Here is a 20344-nt window from a genome sequence, read left to right as displayed (position 1 = left end):
GTCTCTTCCCACATCCCATCTCAGAAGTGATTCTGACACATGCATGTACTTGCAGATGTGAAACCCGATGCTCCACTGCTGATCTGAGTTTTCTGTGTCACTGGAAGCCCTGTGCTGGTAAGGGAGGCCAGACCAGCTCCTGTGCTCCAAGGCATCCCCATCATGCTATGTTTCAGCCAGCCATGACTTCTAGTCACCTTAACCAGTTCAGGTGCTCACAGCTGCTCACAAGCTAGAGAGACTAGCTTCATTTACAGATGCAAAACTGTTTATAAATCTGATTTACTGTCCAATTCTAAAAAAAATGAAAAGAAACTTGATCCCCCAAAGGTGGACCACCATCAGCAGCTGCCATGTTGCTCAGGCAGTATGGATTTTTGGGATGAGATCTTTTATGTTTTAGGGGGAGGAATGGCTGCAGCATGACAAGTGCTCTTCTGCAATTAGTGATATGCCTGTGCACAACCAGAGTCCTGAGCTAAAGAGCACACAAATGACACTCACACAGGGAGCTGGGGAACAATGGTGGTGGCAAGGGAAATTTCTTTAGAGACCCATATGATGCCATATTACTCTGTGTCCCCCCCATCCAAGAAAAAATAGGTCTGGAGCAACAGAAACTAATGAAGCTTGGCCTCCAACAAGCCAGTCTTTCTTCATTAGAGGCAAGTGTGTGATGCCCTTACTGGGGCCCCTTCTCCCTCCTGCCACCTTGTTTTATGGGACCTTCAGGAATGCAATTAGGGCAGAGATGTTTCCTCCTTTGTCAAACTGCCTGGCAGGCAGCCAAGGAGTTCAAAAGCCTGTGGGCTGTGCAGGCAGCTGCCCCTTCCCCAGCCCAGCTGCAGGCAGGAGGGATTTCTGCCCCTCTCCCACATTTCAGAGTAGAGGGGACAGAGTGTTGTGTCAAAGATCTCAATGCAAAAAGGCAACCTCTGCACCCAAAGAAAAACTGGGAGTAAAGCATTTGAGGATTTGGGAAGCCTCTGCCTGCTTTGTCAGAGCACAGTGCTGCAGATAACCCAGGTGCATTTCTTTTGTAAGAACAGAACACTTATGTAACCCATTCCCTATGGCCCCTCCAAAAGCTGGATTAATGGCTTGAAAGAGCTACTCCAGAGCTGTTACCTGGACTTGGGGAGCAGCAGAACAAATGTCACTTATTAGTGACTAAGTGACATTGATTCTGAGTTGGATGCAACTTGAATTAACATTTACTCTACATTACAAATTACTCCCTTTTCCCACTTCCCTCACAGATGCAGGAGGTATGTAAAACCTCCCACTAAGAGGAATTAAAGGAATTAAATCTTGCTGGTTCTTTAGATTCTTTCTCACCCAAAATCTGCTTCTCTACCTCATGAGGGGGACTACAGAAGGACTGGAGCCATAGGCAGCACTGTCTGCAGGCATCTCTACTCTCAAATGCTGACAAAAATGAGGCTCCAATATTTATAAATGGACCCAGGGATTAATTTTTTTTCCTAGTCAAAGGACCAAATGCCAAGAGACAAGAAACAAGTTCATTTCAGAGTATTTCAACCCCACTTGGCTTCTGCTGGGAATATAGGATGCCTGAGCATAACATGCCACCCATCCCTGTGCCATGGCAGTGACTCAGTGGGGACAGTTTTACTACAGATCACAGAAGGAAGAAATGCCTGAACAGATTGGTGATGGGCTCATGCCACAGCCATGTAAGTGCAAGCAGTTTGCCTGAGTGGATTTTTACTTCTCAGCTCAGGAAACTGTGCTCTCCTCCTGGAGCTCCCCAGAACCTCAGCTCAGGTTGGACTGCTGTTTTCTCCTTGGCTCTGTCTGGGAAGGGCACTCCAGGTTCATGGTATCAACCTTGTTCAACAGCTGGGGCAGGTGTAAGTGCATTTGATGGAGGACACCACAGCCTGTGTGCTAAACCTGAGGCTGGGCTCCACTGTTCAAAGCACAGTCAATCATCAGAAATGAACTGAGAGGCAGTGACAGCCTTCCATGCAACCAGAGGATTCAAAGAGTATAAATAAAACCCTTGACAGCAGTGATGAGTTTCCCTCATGGGTCTAAGCCAAGAAACTCCCAATCAAGGACAGACAATAATCTGCAGCAAAATGACAGCTCCATACACTCTGCTTTTTTGGTTTGTGCTTTAGCTAAAACATGCACTCCCCTTGTACTCTCCCAGAGAGTGACAGGCACAGGGATGACAGAGCCTTACAGGGACAGACACTGTGCCCAGGAAAAGACAGAGTGAGGGCAGGGTGTTATTTCACCCCGGCAGGAACAAAACCAGCAACCAGCCATCACAGCAACTGCCCTGAGAATCAACCTGCTCCCAAGGCATCACCCAAACTCTTCTGGCTTCCAAGTCTACTTGTGCTGGTGGACAGATGTTCAGGGCTGAGCTAAACACCTGGTCTTTTCTAAGAAGATCCCAGCTGTAGGGGAGAGAGTGTGGTCTGCTGGAAGCCCCCAACAATGTTTGTGTAGCAGAGGGCTGTTTGTTAGAGGCAGCTCTGGGCATAGCCCTGCCATGCAAGCTTGTGGTGGGCTGGGAAATCCCAAGCCTCTTGGCCTGACAAAACTGCCTCAAAATGTTATGTCACTGGCACAGTGCTTGCTACAATTCATTTTTAGCCATGCCAGACTCCATCCTATCCCTCAAGCAAAGAGCTTGCTTAGCCTTAGCCTACCCTTTGTTTTCTTTCATAGCTATAAAAAGGACTTTTAAATTACTTTAAAAAAATTCAGCAAATCCCAAACCAGCTATGATGTGCTTCCCAGCACCAGACATCCTCCACAGGGACAGAGGCAAGCAGGTGCAACAGAAGATACATAACTTGCTTTCCTGTGGAGAAGCAGAGCTCTAGCCCTCCTGCTGGAAAGGAAATTTGAGCAGAGGTGTGTCCTCTTGCAGCAACAGCTACACCAGTAACTTACAACCTTTCTTTATAGCATTGATGCCCTGCTTGCTTTTAAATATACTCCTTTGGGTGGGATGATGCTATCAAAGCAATGGGCTCTTCTGGGGAACTCCCAGGCAGTAGTGCTCCTAATTACTTCACAATTGAGTTTAATTTTTCCCCCTGTCCACCTTCAAACACTTTTTTTGTGCTTGCTCACCCACCTTTCCACTCATGCATCAGCAGGGAGAGCCTCACAGACCCCCCATGTCTGGGCAGTCACTGTCAGGGTGGAACTGCCCTTTCCCACTGGATTTCAGCAGGGATCTCCAGGGCAATTCCAAACCCAGAGTATTGCCTGCCTCATCTTCAGCAGTGACAAAATCCCTAGCCAGGCTACAGGAAAATTAACACAAACATCCTCCATCTGCCTAACACCACAATCACCTCAAACAGTCAGAAACTTGCAACCAAAGCTTATTGCCCCACTCTGAAATATGCAGGGCAAGATAAACAGCAGTGGAAAAAACACAACTTCCCTGGAGAAAACACAAAAGTATCTATTTTTTCCAAGCTTACACTTGTTTGGAATTTTTGTTCAAGGTTTTCAGCTCTGGAAATATTTTACTTGCTTGAAAGCAGGCAAATTTTAAAGAACAGCCCTTTGCCCTGATCCAACTGAGGGAATTATGTCTGAGGGCTAATCCAGGCAATTATGTTCAAGGTAAATTATTTGACCTTGGACTGATGAGGTTTTAAAACCATTTTAGCAAACACAGCTAAATAACTCGTCTACCTTTGTTTAAGCAAAGCTGACTGGCTACAGCTTTTCCAGTGAACGACTTCTTTTCCCAGTGGGAGAAAAATCCATACATAAAACAGCTTTAGGAATCTTTAATACAGCTTTTCTCTAATAAGTAACAGCCTGAAACACAATCTTTCCTTTCACCTGTGACGCACCAGGGGATTACACCAAATACTTCATCTTTAAAAGAAGATTGTTTCTGCCTAGGCAGGGAAGGATGGCACACAAAGGAAAAATCCAACCTATGACAACACCAAAAAAGCCTCAGGGGATTCATGCCAGTGCTGGTTTACTCTTTCCTGGGGAAATACCTCAGAGTGCAAGAGATGTACTTGGTTACATCAAAATAACAACACCAAAGCCAAGACTCTGCTCATCTCCGTGGGACACAGGCAGCAGACAAACCTGCAGGGAGACAGCCTTCGACTCCAATGCTGGAAACCCTGTTCTGATGAGGATAATGCAATTTTTGCTCATAACTGTGGATGCCTCTAAACCTCTCCCTCGTCGTTCCCACAAGGAAAAGAAAGGGAGCACAGACTCCTCCAGAAACAGGGCAGATTCCCTGCACACTCCAGCCCCGTTTCGGGGCAGCTTTCGCACCGCCACGACGCGGAGGGCCCAAGGGAGGGAAGGCTCCTACCTGAGCAGAGGACTCCCTTGTACCTGGCGCAGGAGAAGTCGTCGCACTCGCAGAAGGGCCCGTAGATGTTGCCGAACTCGCTCTCGTAGCACTGGCACTGGTTGCAGCTGCACTCGCCCCTGCCGCTGCACAGGGGCTTGCCCTCGGCCTCGCGGCACAGCGCGTGGTGCAGCTCGCCCATGGCGCCCTCCTGGCACTCGCAGCGGGCCCCCAGGTAGCCGGGCTCGCACTCGCACAGCCCGCAGGCGTAGGTGCCGTTGCCGCTGCACTTGCCGCTGGCGGGCGCGGCCCGGCCGGTGCAGCCGCACTGGCAGCTGTAGCTCACGGCCACCTCCAGCGTGTCCCGGAAGCCGGCCGGCTTGATGGTGAAGCTGTGGGACGCGTCCTCGGCGGGGCAGCTCCGCGCCTCCACAGCCACCTCGAAGGAAACCTGGGGGGAGATGGAAGGTGACGGGCACGGCCCCAAAGTAGCTGCCAGCGGTGCTCCCCGGCAGGGAAGAGCAAAAGTGCTGGGGAACGTCCATGGAGCAATTCCACACAACGGGGCCCAGCTCGGTGTGTCAGAGCTTCGCTTGCACATCCAGCAAGGGCACCTGCAGCTCAATGCACCAACATCTGCCGGTCCCGTGAGGGGCTGGGCATCCGAAGCACTTTAAAACTCTCTGCTGTCAGCCATCCACAGCAATTTTCCCCATCAGGCACCACTGGTTTCTGTGAAGTGGGAAGGAACCTGCCTATTCCCGTGAAACAAACAGGTCAAAACTCTAGCAAATAACCCAGTTTTCATGCTATTAAAAATAGAAAACTCTCTCAAAACAAGATCTAACCAGCACAGCAAAGAACCCAAGGAGCCTGCAAGATCATGGATTTCGAAGGTTTTATGGGACTCCTGATTTGCATGAGGAAATGTGTATCAGCCCCACAGTCCCAAGCTTTTGGCATGCTGCTCACAGGCCATTTTGAATGGATGCTTCTATCAAGCCTGGCTTCAGAAGGGTTCTGCACATCATTAAATGGTTATACATCACACCCCTGCTTGTTTTATGTTGCTACAATCCAGTGTCAGGGATTTTCTCCTTGAGAAAACCAAGACCATACTTTGGTTGCTTGCTTAGCCCCTGATTTAATGCTGCTCTTTGTTAGGGCTGGTCAGCACTGCCCAGAGCTGCCAGTTAGCAAGGAGGATTAACCTTATTCCAAGGAAATGAGACCCTTTCCTAGGCCTCAGGAAGGAATGCTTTCTCTCTGGGGACATCTGGGGGTCACCTCAAGCTCTCACTGACTTCATGGTCCCACAGGTCAAGGGGTGATGTGCAGATGAAGACACAGCAGCCTTCCCTGATAGGGGAGCTGCACCCCCAGGAAACCTCCCTTGACCCCTCCCATTCCCAAGGCCTGAAGCAATTAGGATAGAAGCTCAAATTACAGAGGAGGAGATCAGAAAGCAAGCTAAAGGGATCAGGGTAATCCTGCTCCCTTTCACCCGCTGACACCCACAGCCCCAGGACTAAGCCCTGGCAGATTAGGGTTCAGTGCCAGCATGATCTTCTTTGGGGAAACTTCCTTAGCAGGAGTCAAATCTCCTGAAAGCAGTGGGGCAGAAAGCAGCGGAAAAGAGGGAGTAGAGGTACATGACCCCACAGTCCTGTAGCATCTCTGCCTGTGCAGGCACCTTGACACTCAGGGTGCCCCTAAAATGGAGTAGTGCCAGCTCCCTGCTGCACTCATGGCCAGACCCTTTATGACACAAGCTGCAGCAGCTGGAGCCATCCCCCTGCTCCTGCTGAAGCGGGGAGCCCAGGATCAACCACCAAATTGACTCTGCTTCCTTGGGGGTTCAAGTTTTGCTGTAGGAACAAGGAGCTACAGGGATTGCTTTTACCTACCTATCCAAGACCCAGTAAATTCAGTTTAAAAAGCAAGGCCATTTCCCTGTTTAACATCTCACATGATCCTTATTTGGTGGGGTAAAACTCCAGCTACTGTTGACTCTTTCAAACTATTTTTATATGTCACGGCACTGAGAGCCCTGAGGCATGTTTGCAGAGTCACTCTTCTCAAATAAGGCAATGAGGCTGCTAATGAACCTACACCCCTAGCCGCAGACAGCGAAAGTCTGAAGAAAGGGAGGAGATTCCCCACCGACCTGAGCCCTCCTGCCCTAGCCCTGCAGCCCAGCAACTCATTTATCTGCATCAACACTCAATTTAAACAAGCAAAGCTTAGCTTCACTGCCTTTTAAAAAGCACAGGATGGATTATGCCATGTTAATATTTATTTCAGTCTGTGCTGCCATCCTATAACCTGGGAACTAAACACAGAGAAGGAGGGTTGCTGCCCATGGAATTTCACAGGTGAGAGTGTAATGTGAATACCTGTGAATAAGGGAAAAAGCCCATTTTTGACTATTGCATCCTGCTGCCTTTAGGCAAGGATTTTTAGTTCAGCACTGTAGACAAGATGCTTTCCCTCTTTCCTCAGAGTTCACCTTGGACTGACCTGCACCACCCAGAACTACTTCTAGCAGGGCCACACTCTGTGGTTTTCTATATCATCATGAGGAAAGCAGAGGAAAATGAGCAAAACTGTGTTTTATTGCCCAGGACTACTCAGGTGAAAGAGCCTCTCCAGGGAACAGATTAAAAGGCAGACTCACCGTATCTCCAATTTTGAGGTCCCCACACTTCCTGAGCCCAGGATAGGACAATCCATCCTGGCATGTGGCTGTGAAGGTCAGGCCAATGTCCTCAGGGCTGTCCCAGACTGTGAGCTCCACCTTGGACCGAATACTCTGGAAACACAATGGGAAAGCAAACCATCAATCGCCCAAAGACAGAAGGGTTTCTTCTGCTTTAGTCTCTTCTCTTGCAGTTTCAGAGGGTGGGTAGGACATCTCTGCACCTGTATGAAAACAAATCCCCCCTGCACACACACACATTGACATTTGAGTTTGACTCAAGCAGCCCAGAAGAGTTCTGATGTCCACAACTAGATTCACAGGGAGCTGCCTGCCACCTCTGCAGGGTGTAATGGACACTGCAGCCAGCTCTGGAAACACACGGGTGCACAAGACAAAGGCCACAAACAGAGTATCTCTGAACTGAAGGTCAGAGTTTTCTGTGCACATCTGCACCTTCTCCTCCCCATAACCCAGCTCCTGAGCAAAGTGCAAAGCCTGATTCTCCACTGGCAGCTGTCCTACAATGTCTGTTGTGCAGCACAGAGAAGATGTGAAACTGCACTAACTCTGTCCTGCTTTCTTCATTTCACCCAACTGGTCAGAAAAATGTATGTCTCCCTCTTACACGAAAAAGCTGAACAAAAACCACCCTTTCTTAAGTGTTAGCTGGAAACAGCACCATGGGAAAAAATTAATGAAAAATCTCTTTCTAGGAAAAAAACTTTTCAAAGTGAAGAGCATTTTCCATCTGTGAGGTTTTGGTGTGCTTCTACCTCTTTCTTCTTCTCAAATCTCTGCCCTGCTGCATACACAGACTTTTAAAGTCACAACAAAATGAAGATTATAAATATTAATTCGGAATGACATTGTTTTGTTTAATTCTTCCAATGGCTGGAACTGATTTTCATACCAGTGGTGTCCAAAAACGACAAAGTTTTTCAAAATGGAGCTTTTTGTACAAATATGCTTATTATCCAAAGCCAGCTTCCAGCTCCATCCCTCTTCCCCTTGTCCTCAGCCCTCACCAAAGAGGCCAGATTAAGGAAAAGGGCTAATTCAGACCTCTTGCCAGTACATGTGATGACAAAATCAGGGTTCACATGCCAGCAAAGAGCCAATGCTTCTAGAAATGGACAGGAAATAAATGAGTTTTGGCCGGATCAATCTAAACAGTCCTTGAGGAAAGAAAGGAATATTTCCCATCTCTCTACTGGAACAGAGAAGCTGTTCATGGGGTAGCAACTGGGACCACATGGAGCATCCATTTCCTGTGGGCTGAACACTGCATGTGCCAATTACCAATTAATCTAGGGATGCTGCTCTGCCCAATTCATCCTGTAGAAATTAGCTGCTACACTGATATGATCCCCTGTCTTCTTTCCCAGAGCATCCCATCAGTAGCCTGGCAGAAAACAGGACACCGGGCCAAGCCTCAGTATGCCTTGCACAGGCTCATCCTATGTTCCTACACAGATGCCAAATCCTCTTATTAGCCCTGTATAGTCCTGCTGTTACCCTAAATGCAGTGCCATTATTATCAGCCCCTTGGCACTGTACACACCGCTGCCTTCTGACAACACCACAGCCACCACAGAGGGCAACTGGTGACTGCAACAAGAAACATTCCCAGGACCTGCCTGGATTTGGTTTAGGAAAGCGCTTCTTAAACCAGCATCCCATTTTCCCTCATCAGTCCAAACCCAGCCCTGTGTCTGGGCACAGCCTCCCATGAGCTTTTCCATCTCCCAGATATCTTGAGATCTGGGGGAAGGGCAGGGAGAAAGCAGTCCCTGTTCTCTTTTGCTTCACACCTGGTGGGATGAGGGAGAGGGGACAGCATACTGGGCAGATGAAAAGGGAGATGGAAGATGAAGAGATGAGGAAAAGCTGTCTTGAGGGTAACATAAGCCCTGAGCAAGTCTGCTGTGTGCATCAGTGAGGGGAAGCAGATGAGAGAGGATCAGAGATGGAGAAAACACTGAAGGGAAGGGAGAAGGCAGTCCCTGTTTGCAGATGAAGGATTTCTCCAGGCTCAGACTTTCCTTTGCACAGGAAATGAAAAAAGGTTCACTCCCATTTGGGAAACAGAATTTTAGCCATCTCCTTCAGTGAGAATTTCCTCCATCATTTCAGGAAAAAAACAAAGCTACCAAGAGGAGACAGGCTGAGCAGGTGCCAGGTTTCCAGTGGCCCCAGGCTGACCATGGCCCAGGCGGGAGCTGCCAGCTCCTCACAGCACTCCTGGGGGTCCCAGCCACACCCATCACCAGCTGAACAGGCAAGAGCCCCAGCAATCAGCCAACCCACAGAGCTCATTCCATGGGGCACCTTGGTCAAGCATCCAAATGGTTTCCAGGCAGATGTGCTGGAAAGCTCACAAGCAAAGAGAAAAAGGGAGCAGTGGTGCAGCCACAGGGTTCCCAATGGTTTTCATCAGCTTGTATTGATCTGCAAAGGCTTGAGGGGTGGTGAAGTGGAGGCATGGATACATCTTACAGCTGCATAAATAAGGCAAAGGGAGGTTTCCACCTGATGGCACTGAGGCCACATGAAAAGTCAATGTGGAATAAATATTAATTTCTTTCTCCCCAGCCAAGCATCTCAGCCACAAGACCTCCTACCTCAAGGGGACAAACTGGGACAACTGGGCTTTTGATTAGCAGTATCTCCTGGGCCTCATTAGCAGCATTAATCATTCATTGCCTTCCTCAGAAGGTGAAGCTTTGGGAAGCACTTCCCAAGGGCATAACCAAATGCTGCTTTAACTGCAGGGAGCTGGAGGAAAGGAAGAAAGAACTTTACATAAAGCACACCACAACCCCACATAGATTCTGAATGGATAAACTCCTCCAAATAAGTTCTTATTGACTCCCTGAACTAATGAACATAGTACCAAGAAGAGCTTGCAGCCATCAAAAGCTGTGCCCACAGGTCCCATGCATGAACAACTCCACCTGAGGGCTGACCTGTTATGGGATCACATCTCCATGCCCAACATCCAGCAATATCCTTGCAGGATCATGAGCACCTGACCCATAAGAATTCAGGGTGAAGCAAACACAATGTTGACACTAACTATGCTATGAACATGCAATTTAGCTGCTTCTAATTGATCTGCTCCCCTGATCTCCATGGAGATGGACACCATCAGGTCAGCAGTACAACTCCAAGTCCCTTGCTGTCACTGTGCCAGGGCAGGCTGCACTGGCAGTGCCACAAAGGCAGGGCTCCTTTGGGAGCACGGTGATACTCATAGGGTGTTGAAAACCAGTGTGGGCTGCACGGAGAGCAGTGCAAGGATGTGACCTTATCTGGACCTGGTCCCATCCTTGAGAGGCCTCTGAACATCAGATAACAAAGAAATAATCTATTTTACCTACTGGTAAGGTGCTCTGAGAGAGATCTGTTTTAGATGGGGACTGTGTTTTGTGGGTAATTCTGCACACAAGAGACACAAGGTGAAATTTCTGCTGTTCCACAGGCTCTCTTGGGTATCCATGCTTCTCATCCTCCTCCCACACCTTGTTTCCCTCCCCAGGGTGGACATCCAAGCTCCAGCAGTGTGGAGAGGACAGGAGAGGGAGGCAGCCAAGCCGGGTGGAGCTCACTGTGGGGAGCTGAGCTGGCCAAGCTCTTATCCCCTCTCACTTCAGCAGCTGTGGTATTAAAATGCACTTACGTTGTAGGCTTTGACAATCAGCTCAATGATATTCTTGGAATCTTTGTGCAAAATCTCCACTGTTGTTCCAGGGATCAAAGTGGTAAAGTTCTTATTAAAAAAAAAAAAAAAGAGAAAAATTAAAATGTTGAGGTGCAGAGAGAAAAGCAGAGGATGAGGAGAGATTGACCCCATGCCAGGGACACAGGCCACACACACTGCCCCATCACCCAGTGGTGTACATGGTATATTTTGGCTCCAGTTAATGTGGAGCTTTCAGAAGTAAAGCATTGCTAATGAAGCATGTAAAATATTAAACAAAGCTCACGGCCACGGGTCAGGAACAAACATACCTGGCTCTGCTGCTGGGGGGGGGGGCAAGACCCAGCCACCATGCACTCGGGAAAGCTGGCACGGCAGGGAGGGAGGGGCGGCTGTCCCGACTTCCCTCCCAACCCTGAGCATCCCCAGGAGAGGGGGTGGAGAGCGAGCTCAGCCCTCCCACTCCCCATGGGCAAACAGCAGCATCCCCACCATAGCAACAGGGCTGCTTGTTCCTGCTTGAGCCTCGAGGGCCTCGGCAGAGGTTTCCAAAAGCAACCCCGCCTGAAACACCACCCCTGCATCCTGAGAGCAGCAAAACCCCACAGGGCAGCTCTAGACACGGGTTGGTCTTTGTGCCTTGGGTCAACTTTCCTTTTGAAGGGAAGAGCAGGAATGGCAGGAGAGTTCAAATTGTGTGTGGCACATTGGGGCCCTGGACTCCGTGATGGAAAAACACAGCTGGGCAGAAACGCTGCGTGCGATTAGGTAATGGGATTAAGTCACTGCAGAATGGGCTGAGCAGGTTTCTGCTCTCTGGCACGCTGCACGCTGGCAGCCGTCCGAACATCCCGATTAACATGGGCTCTATTTTAGCTCTTCACATGCTCACTAACACACATATATCTGTTTGCTCTAAGAAGCTTTAGGGCTTTCTGCTGAAAGGACCGGAAGGGCTGAGCCTTGCCTGCCTGCACTGGGCAGCCTGTGGCCACATGCATGCACCCTTATCACTGCACACACGTGTTTGCCACTGCACACACATGTTTGCAGCTGCCTCCACTCCCCAGGGCCTCAAGAGGCATTTCAGTCTCCTCCCAGCTCAGGCAACTCGGCAGCACTTACCTTGTAGAGGATGTAATGACTTTTTGTAACAGCAAAAATCAGGTGGATGTTGTTTTCAGCAAGTTTCTCCCCAAGAAGTGCCAGGGAAGGATAATCCTAGGGGGAAAAAAACAGACAGAAACAAAGACTAATTTCATTGCTCTTCACTTCCCAATAGCAAAATTCATTCCAGACACATGGCGTGTTTTGTTGTGGGATGAAGTCCCTGATGTACCAGCACAAACCCAACTGAAGTAGTAGAAATCTGTTAAATATTTCTACAGCACTGCTCACTAAAATGATGACTGACAACACCACTAGCCACAGCAATACCCAAAACACAGGGTTATTTCTTTCCACTTCCTGTTTTGCCATCAGCACATGCACATGTGCTAAATGGCTGCTACCTCAAGGGATGTGAGGTAAGGGAGATCCAGAACTATAGAAAGTGGAAATATAGCAATTTTTTTTCTACCAAAGCAGAAACATCCATTGCCTGTTCTTTCTGCATACTGGGACCATAAAGAGATTACAATAAGCTCTTTAATTCTGCAGATATCCCAGGCAGAGAGGATGGCAGGGAGACACTGCTCTAGCAACAAAATAACAAACCAGGGCTCAGTTTCTAGAGACCAGCTTGAGTTCAAAACTCCGGCTTGCTTCTGAAGTGCTGTGTTTGGAAAAAACCATCTCATTTGCTTGAAGACTGGAGGGCTGATTGAGAGCCTCTGAGATTCAAACATGGAAAAGCCAAGGCAGCATCCCCATGCCATCCCCTCAGCATTTACTCCACATAAGGGAGCTAGTTTGGGAACTGTGCTCCCTTACATATACATCCACTTGGTAGGACTGCACAGAGGGTTCCACTGTAGAGCTCAGCTTCTGACCTTAACACAGCCACCCAGATTCCCTTCCCCTCACAGGGTGACATTCAGGATCAAAAATCACAATTAGTGCATGTGATCTGCTGAATAAAGCAGAAGGATGGGATAATGAAGCGGCAGGTAAGTGCTCATTCATCCCAGAAGCTTCCTCCATTGAGTTCAACTTTTAAAAAGGGCTAGTTTGCCTGTTTATTACTAACACTTATGTTAGTGTTGTGCTCAAAGGCTATGAATAAAAGCAGCATTCTCTTGTACTTGCTAGTGTAGTCACATCAAGGTAGATACACCCTTCTCAGGAAGAGTCCTCTGGACAGTCCCCAGACTCCACGCTCCTCAGACATATTTTAGAAAAGGGATGACATATTCTGTTTCCTCTACACTTTGCAGGAAAAACGTAATGCTCTTCAGGACACCAAGTTACTTCTCCATCCCTTGCAATGAGCTTTGAAGGAACTCACTAAGTCACTAACTCATTTTTGACCATCACGGAAGCATTCACTATGGGGGAATGCCCAAAGGAAGAGCAAATTTTATTTGCAAACTGCAGAAGCTGGGTTAAACCAGGCACTGCATTTGCCAAAAGCTGCTGGAGTAGGGTTGGCTGGTCTCCAGAGAGGTCCGCCAGCCCTCGAGGTCTCTGAGGGCTGGGCCCCGTGCCCCACTCACCAGCTGGCTGGACGCGCTGTACTCGTTGGCTTCATTCAGGTGGCACTGGCCATCGTGGGGCTGCACCAGCCCCCCCAGCTTCCCATCCAGGGCTATGTGGGGCACATCATCCGTGGTGAAGACCAGCAGGTGAGATGCCTCCTTACGCCAGCCGATCTTCTCCTGGGGAAAGCAAACCCTGTGAGACAGCAGCCTGCCCCTGCCAAGCCCACGCTTCACCTCTCACCCTGCACATGGTCCCAGCCACGTGCCTGGCCAGCAGCAGACCCATTAGCATTAATTAGGAGAGTACCATGCTCCTGTCCACCCATCCCTGGAACGAAAACAAAATGTCAGGAGCCCATCCAGCATTTCCCAGCATCTCCTTCCAACACATTAATTTAAAAGGCATGAGGAGGTATGTGGACTGTCCACCAGACCTTCTCTGCCCAGATCCAAGAGTAAGAATTTCAGCTGCTTTTATAGCCAAAGGAGACCTGCCAATTTCCTCCACACACATTTAATCTGACCTTGTTTCCTCAGCTCTGTGGAGCGGCCAATGCAAGAGCTGCAATATCCCCGCTCAGCATTTTCATTGCTGCCCAGCCATAAAGGCTGTTTCTGAGCTGTGATGGACAAAGTGAGGTCCCTGCCTGAGGCGACGGGCTTTGGTGCAACCACACTCATGCCCAGGCAGTCTGCCCTGATCCCCTTCTCCTGGAAGCCATGGTGCCTCTGCTATTTCATTGTACAACTCTACACATGCCCCAGGCAGCTCTGTCCCCCTGCACAACGGCCCAGGAGAGCAGGGGTACACACACAGCCAGAGCAGAGCAAGGACCTTTGGCATTGGTGCTGGCACTAATCCCACACAACCACTCTGCACAGTGCTGCTCTGAGAAACTTCTGTCTATTTAAAAGCATGATAATGTCAGGACATGCTGTAGTGGTCCCTACGAAAGCGCTGAGGCGTCAAGCACTGCACACGAAGTGTCCTCTGACCCCTCCTTGGTCCCTCTGTGCAAGGACCAAACATTATCACTGTCTTTGCACAAAGAGAGATGCAAGGACAGAATTTTTTCAAGTAAAGGGATAAGATCTCGATGACAAACATTTCCCTCCCATGGAGCTTCCCCAGGTTTCCGCATTCTCATCAGCCCTGGAAGCAGATCTGTGGTTATAACAGCACACTGAAGCACTTTGTTGCAATGGAAGTGGAAGGAAACAGAGGTGCCCAAAGGAAATTTTTGCAAACCACTGTGCTGCAGCAAACCCCCTCAGTGGCTGCTTCTGCTGCCAGGTCACTGCCAAGCTGGGTGAGAAGGGGTCTTGCTGCTGACCATGGCAGGGAGATCCTGCCATGGCACAAACTGGAGGCAGAAAGTCCCATTGTCCAGAGCTTCCCCTTGGGCTGCCACGCTGACCATCTGCCAGCAAAGACACTGCCCACACCTTCCCTGCCCACACACTTCCAGCATCCCTCTCCCTCCAGAACCTGGCTCAGAGTACCACCACACAAATCCTTTGGGAAAGCACAAGGGAAAAGCTGGGCACTGATGGGAACATGGTGCCGGTGGAGATAACCAACTCCTTCAGAGTTACTGCTCAGTTTATTTAGCAAAACCCAAACTCTGCCCTGTTTACAGGAAGGTGCTGGCCCTTCCTATGGAAAGCAGTGGCGTGGGCAGGGCAGGAGGGCAGAGCAGGCAGAAGGGTGTAGAATCACATGTGCCAGCGCAATTTTCGCCTCCAAATGTGAGTCATAGCCCAAAGCCTGCTGATCCTTCCAATAAATATAACTCTTGCTTCAGGGACATTATTCCAGAGTAGATTCATTTTCATCCTAATTACAGAAGGTTTATTTTCTTTATTGACATTTTAAAGACCCCCATGATGCATATAAGGCCATAGGAAGAAATTTTTGGCAACACACATCCTTTACCATGCACCAGCACATTACAGTCCAGCTCAGGAAGCAATGAATACTTTTTGCTCTGGGAAGCAAGATTCATTCCTCTGAAGTTACCCCACTGGACAAAAGGCTAAAACCTCATGCCAAAATGTAACTTCTTAAGAACTCAACCCAAAAGTGATTACAGCTCTAATAATGCAAGAGGCAGTTTTCAGTCTACTCAGCCACCAGACAGAAGCCCATCCAATTCACTTTTCTTTGAGTATCCAAAGCTGATTTATTTTTAAATTATTAAGGCCAAGAAACTCCCTAAGAGATTAGAAGGATTAATCTGAGTTTCATTTCCTTAGAAGCGTGCTGCACACAAAGAACAGGAGCTGTGTTCAAGCAGCAGTTACAGAGTCACTTCAGGGGTGCTGCTGCTGGTCACCTGCCTGCTAAGCCCACCTTTAAATCATGGCTAAGAATTCCTTTGCAGACAAACTCTGCATGAGTCCAACACAATTTCCCTCATAAACAATATCAAAACTGCTGTGGCTGCTCAGCTCAGGAACTCACTCCCAAAAAGCAATGAGCACCCACAGTCTCAGAGCCAATATCCAGGCACTGAAAGTATGTGATGCCTCAGAGCATCAAACCAGGGTGCCTTGGATGGGCTGGCTGAGCCAGTGCTGATCCCACACCAACAAAAGCTGTAGACCTATGAAAAAAGCCCCTCAAGGAGGCTGGCATGCCAAGGAGCATCTCACACTGCCTCTGCCAGTGGCCTCAAGGCACTGGAAAATACAGCTCTTCAGCATGCAGTTTCCACTGAGAAACCCAGAGCAGCACTCTGCTCCGCTTAAAGCAAATAACCAAGGAGAATTTCATTTATTTTTATTGGACTGGGATTGCTGAACAAAAAAACCTGCACTAATGCCTACCCTCTCATCTGGTTTTTGATCCTTATGGGATAAGAAGGATTTTTAAAGCAGGGGTGGGACTGGACCCAAAGCAGAGTAACATGTTTCCACAGGGCTTGGGGTGCTATGGATCCTGCCCCTACTCCTACAACCAGTTGCAGTTGCCTTCTGTACCCCAAAAAAACAGCTTCTCTCTCCATACACCAATAGTGACTGGCAAAACTGCCACAGCTGCCTCAGCACAGCTCTCCAAATACCATTGAAAAAGCAGCAAAGCCTGTATTTCCGTGCCTGAAAAAATACCTGCATTTATACTTTGGGCACTGAATAAAAGCCATTCAATTGCCAAGGCTCAGTTGCCAGGAGACCCCCATGGATTCATCAATTTGTCTAAAACCTCACCAGTTTTTCAGGTGCAGACCTTCTTGGAAGCAAGAAACAGATACAGGTGCAAGGCAAGTATGCCTTAGGGATCAAAAGCCAAAACCTCCTTCACTTGGTATTGCTCTGAAAGGCAACTCAGTGTCTCCCAGATGCCTTGGCTATCTCCAACTACCAGTGTCTAGCAAACACCAATCAAAACCATTTCAAAAGATGCTTTATTTTCCAAACTAGCATTATCTCCTCACTTCATCTCAGCATATAAGATCTGAAACTTATATGCCACCAAGCCATATGAGGCTTGCACTTGGAGAATGGCAAAAAACCAAAATACTGCAAGTGGAAAATGTAATTATGGAAGGCTGATTAATATTCCTGGCATACTATTTTAGCATCAGAATAAAGGCTTATTGTCTCTGGCTCTTTCATTGCCTCGAGAATAACATTTACCATATCTTCATCTTTCAGAAAGGAGCCAAACCCTGGGCCTGCTCCTTAGTCTCTGTTAGCTGTACAAACCTTCCCCATTCCTTGGGTTGAAGACCAGGCCAAAACATTACTTGACTGCTACAGATCCCTTAGGCAGCTCATGCAGAAGAAATGCTTGCTATGCATTCCAGTGTAAAAACATCTAGTTGACACAGGAGGTATTGTTTCTGACACCTCAGAAGGGGAGGAGAAGGCCTTGTTTAGACACCATGGCTTGGAGACTGCGAGGCTCTGCTGTGCTGTGACCCCCTCTCCCCTTGATGCTGAGCACAAAGTGCTTCAAGGGGAACATGCTGCCTGTCCCCAAGGCAGGGGACTTTCTAAGGTGATAACTACCCTGGAAAAAGCTGGAGCATGCCAGTGAGATGCAATGGGGTGCCACAGCAGTGATGAGGAAACCCACCTCAGAAGTCACCAAGGTACCCTTGTGCTGCTCTCCTTGCATGGGAGGGGGAATAGGTCCTGAGTTAACAGAAATTACTGTCTGTTTCTAGGGTTTTCATCCCCATGACACTCTATTAGCCACTGCAGGATGACAAACTCCATGCCAAGAACATCCTTGTCAGCAAGCTGCACTTCTCTGCCATCCCAGATGTCTGCAACCCTCACCTATCTCAGTGGTGTTGAGTCTCACCACAGCCCACAGCCACTGACCAGTCTGGGCCTTTGCTTGGGGACCACAAGGGAAATTAAGCAATAAGTTCCCATTTTGACTATGGGACCAAACATCCTGATGTCGATCAGCTGCCTTGAAATTTTGCCTTTTTTAACTCTGGACAGACAGAATCTTTGCTGCTCATGGCTGTGATGAGAGGCAGCTGCTCTGCCAGAGCAAGGCACTGCCAATGCAGCATGAGTCATGGCACAGCCAGTTCTCCTGCCTTGCACACCAGGCCCATAGACTTCCTTTCCCACACCCAAGCTCCAGTAATTAATTAACTGCTGTGGCTGCAGAAATTTGCTGTCATGACCTGCCACATCATGCCAGTCACTCATGTATACATGCTCACCTTTGCTCACCCTTCCTTGAGGGCGCTCATTCCTGAATTTAGATGGTACCAGCATCTAAATTCATCTTCTAAATTTAGAAGGGACCAGGCTGTGCATTAAGAAGGACAGTTAAAGATTTTAGTCCTTAACAACAATCTGAGACTGCCACAAATTCAGAGGAAATATCTTGCAGGTCTCCTGCCTTTCACCAGCACTTCAGAAATGAGCCCTTGTGATACACACTGAAGTACTGTTGCACCATAGGGAAATATTTGCCTGTTTTTGCAGTAACTTCATGGAAGGGAGTGCAAAAACCCACATGGTGAATGGCACAACTGACTCACCATCCTGAGCCATCCCTGCTCTAACTTTGGGAGCCACCTCTCCAAAACTGAGAAGCACTTTATATCCAGACAGTTATTGGGAGCAGCACTGTAGCTGTGCCAACAACAATATCTGTGGGAAGATGCCCCAATGGGGCAGGTTCAGTCCTGCTAAGATCATGAAGCACAGCAAAGCCAGCCCAGGCAAGGAAAGGTCTGGCTTCCCACATGGCTGCAATCCATTGCTCCCACAGACCATTGCTATGTCCCAGCTCCCGTAATTCACACCCAGAAGAAAACATGCCCAACTAAAAGGACTAAGCTAGACTGAAGCAAATACAAAAAAAATTGCAGCAATAGGGGAAAAAGCAAATAGAACCAGTCCTGATAAGCAGGGAAGCTCAGGCTCAGAGTGGAGCAAACACTTTCATTCATGACAAAGGGATATGGAGCAACCCAACTACTTGTTCCAGAAAGATCTTCAAGCAATCTCCAAAAACCCTAGGGACATGGCTAACATGGCACCAAGCTAATGAACTCTGCTCCAGTTCTGCTGACAAAGAGAGAGAGAGAAGGCTATCAGCACCCAGAGGTGAGATCATACCTACACACACAAAGAAGGAGGGTATGAGCAGCAGGAACCAGCTCCAACCCTCAACACAGATCTACTGCTGCAAGATGTATTTGACACACCCTTGATAAACACATTGAGCTGATGTGCAGTACTGCTGCACACAAGTGTATGTGACTCTGGAAGGATTCTGTCCCAGGTGCTCAGCACCAAGAGGTCTAATTGTGTAATGAAATCTCAGCCCTAAATTTGCATTTGCAAAAGCTCCATTTTTATCCCTTAAAACTAAAACTTTTTTTCCTATGCCTGTTTATCTACAGAAGCACATAAAAACAAAAGCCTCTACTTTTAAAAGCATTTTTCAGTTTCTCCAAGAAAAATTCAGTAGTTACTTCCATGAAATGGGAATCTGAAGCTTTGCCTTGGCTCAAGAACAGAGCAGAAGAAACCTCCAGAAATCTGAGCAACTCACCTTGCACACAGCAGCCTGCAGAATGGCATCGAAGCCGCCCTCTGGAGCATCTCGGTTGCGGGAAACTTTCTGTTTCTGGACCTCTTCGTTGAAACGGTCGACTTTATCCGTCAGGGACAGGAGGTGGCGGAAGCCAAAGGATGGGACACAGCTGGGGAACAGCTTGTAACTGTGGGAAGAACAGAGGACTGGTCAGCTGGGAGGAACCACACCCGCAGCCAAGAACTGCAGAAGCTCACAGCTCTACCAGGTTGGTCTCTAAGGTTTTGTTCAGAGGGTTGGAATACTTTCGCAATGCTTTGTATTTTGGACACTTCAACTTCTGGCTACTTCTCTACAGAATCCTACAGTAGAGCCCATATTTTTTTTCCTCTCGAGGGCTTTCAGAAGCTAAAGTTTCCAGGGATCCCACCAGGACTGAACATCTCTTTCCAAGAACCATGTGAGTGGAGACTGAGCACCAGCCCACCCTGGGCCATGCAGCTCTGCAGTTTCAGCACTCAAAGTGGTTTTCACCGGGAATCTGCAGCCAAGAATGCGACCCAGTGATAGGGAGGCTGCAATCTGGCAGATCCACCCTCCCCAGCAGCCCAGGAGGGCCATGGGAGCTGTGTCCCACACCTGCAGAGCCTGTGGGCTGGCGTCAAAGGGCAGGAGCATCACTGCCAAGAACTAGCTTTCCCCTCTTCTGCAGTACAGATTTTCACTGTGTCATCCAGTTTTCTTGCCAGTATGAACCACTCTACACCTACTGCACATCACCAAGCACCTGGCAAGTGCCCAGTATGAGATGGAGTAATAACCAACACCAGCTCAAGCTTCCTCCCACTCTCCCTGCAAGCTGCTGAGCAAACACCATCTCTGCTTCCCAGGGTGCCACCTGAGCAGAAAGGTGGGAGAGGCACCCTAAGGCAGAGAAATGTCTTGGCAGGCTACCAGGAAACCT

The 20344-nt window shown here is 48.6% G+C and overlaps 1 protein-coding gene across 1 annotated transcript in view; it reads right to left on the bottom strand.

The window, feature by feature from the left end:
• The window catches only part of ITGB5 (integrin subunit beta 5), a 57033-nt gene that overhangs the window by 17931 nt on the left and 18758 nt on the right, over positions 1 to 20344 (bottom strand). Inside the window, exons 5-10 of the mRNA XM_059852693.1 lie at positions 19399 to 19567; positions 13380 to 13541; positions 11851 to 11946; positions 10705 to 10794; positions 7002 to 7136; positions 4346 to 4775 (exon numbers count right to left, since the gene is read on the bottom strand). Coding sequence (XP_059708676.1) covers positions 4346 to 4775; positions 7002 to 7136; positions 10705 to 10794; positions 11851 to 11946; positions 13380 to 13541; positions 19399 to 19567 — 1082 coding nt within the window. The remainder of the gene's footprint in view (positions 1 to 4345; positions 4776 to 7001; positions 7137 to 10704; positions 10795 to 11850; positions 11947 to 13379; positions 13542 to 19398; positions 19568 to 20344) is intronic.

The sequence above is a fragment of the Haemorhous mexicanus genome, chromosome 8 (assembly GCF_027477595.1).
Source record: "Haemorhous mexicanus isolate bHaeMex1 chromosome 8, bHaeMex1.pri, whole genome shotgun sequence".
Taxonomy (NCBI): Eukaryota; Metazoa; Chordata; class Aves; order Passeriformes; family Fringillidae; genus Haemorhous; species Haemorhous mexicanus.
This window is presented reverse-complemented; position numbering and strand designations above follow the sequence as displayed.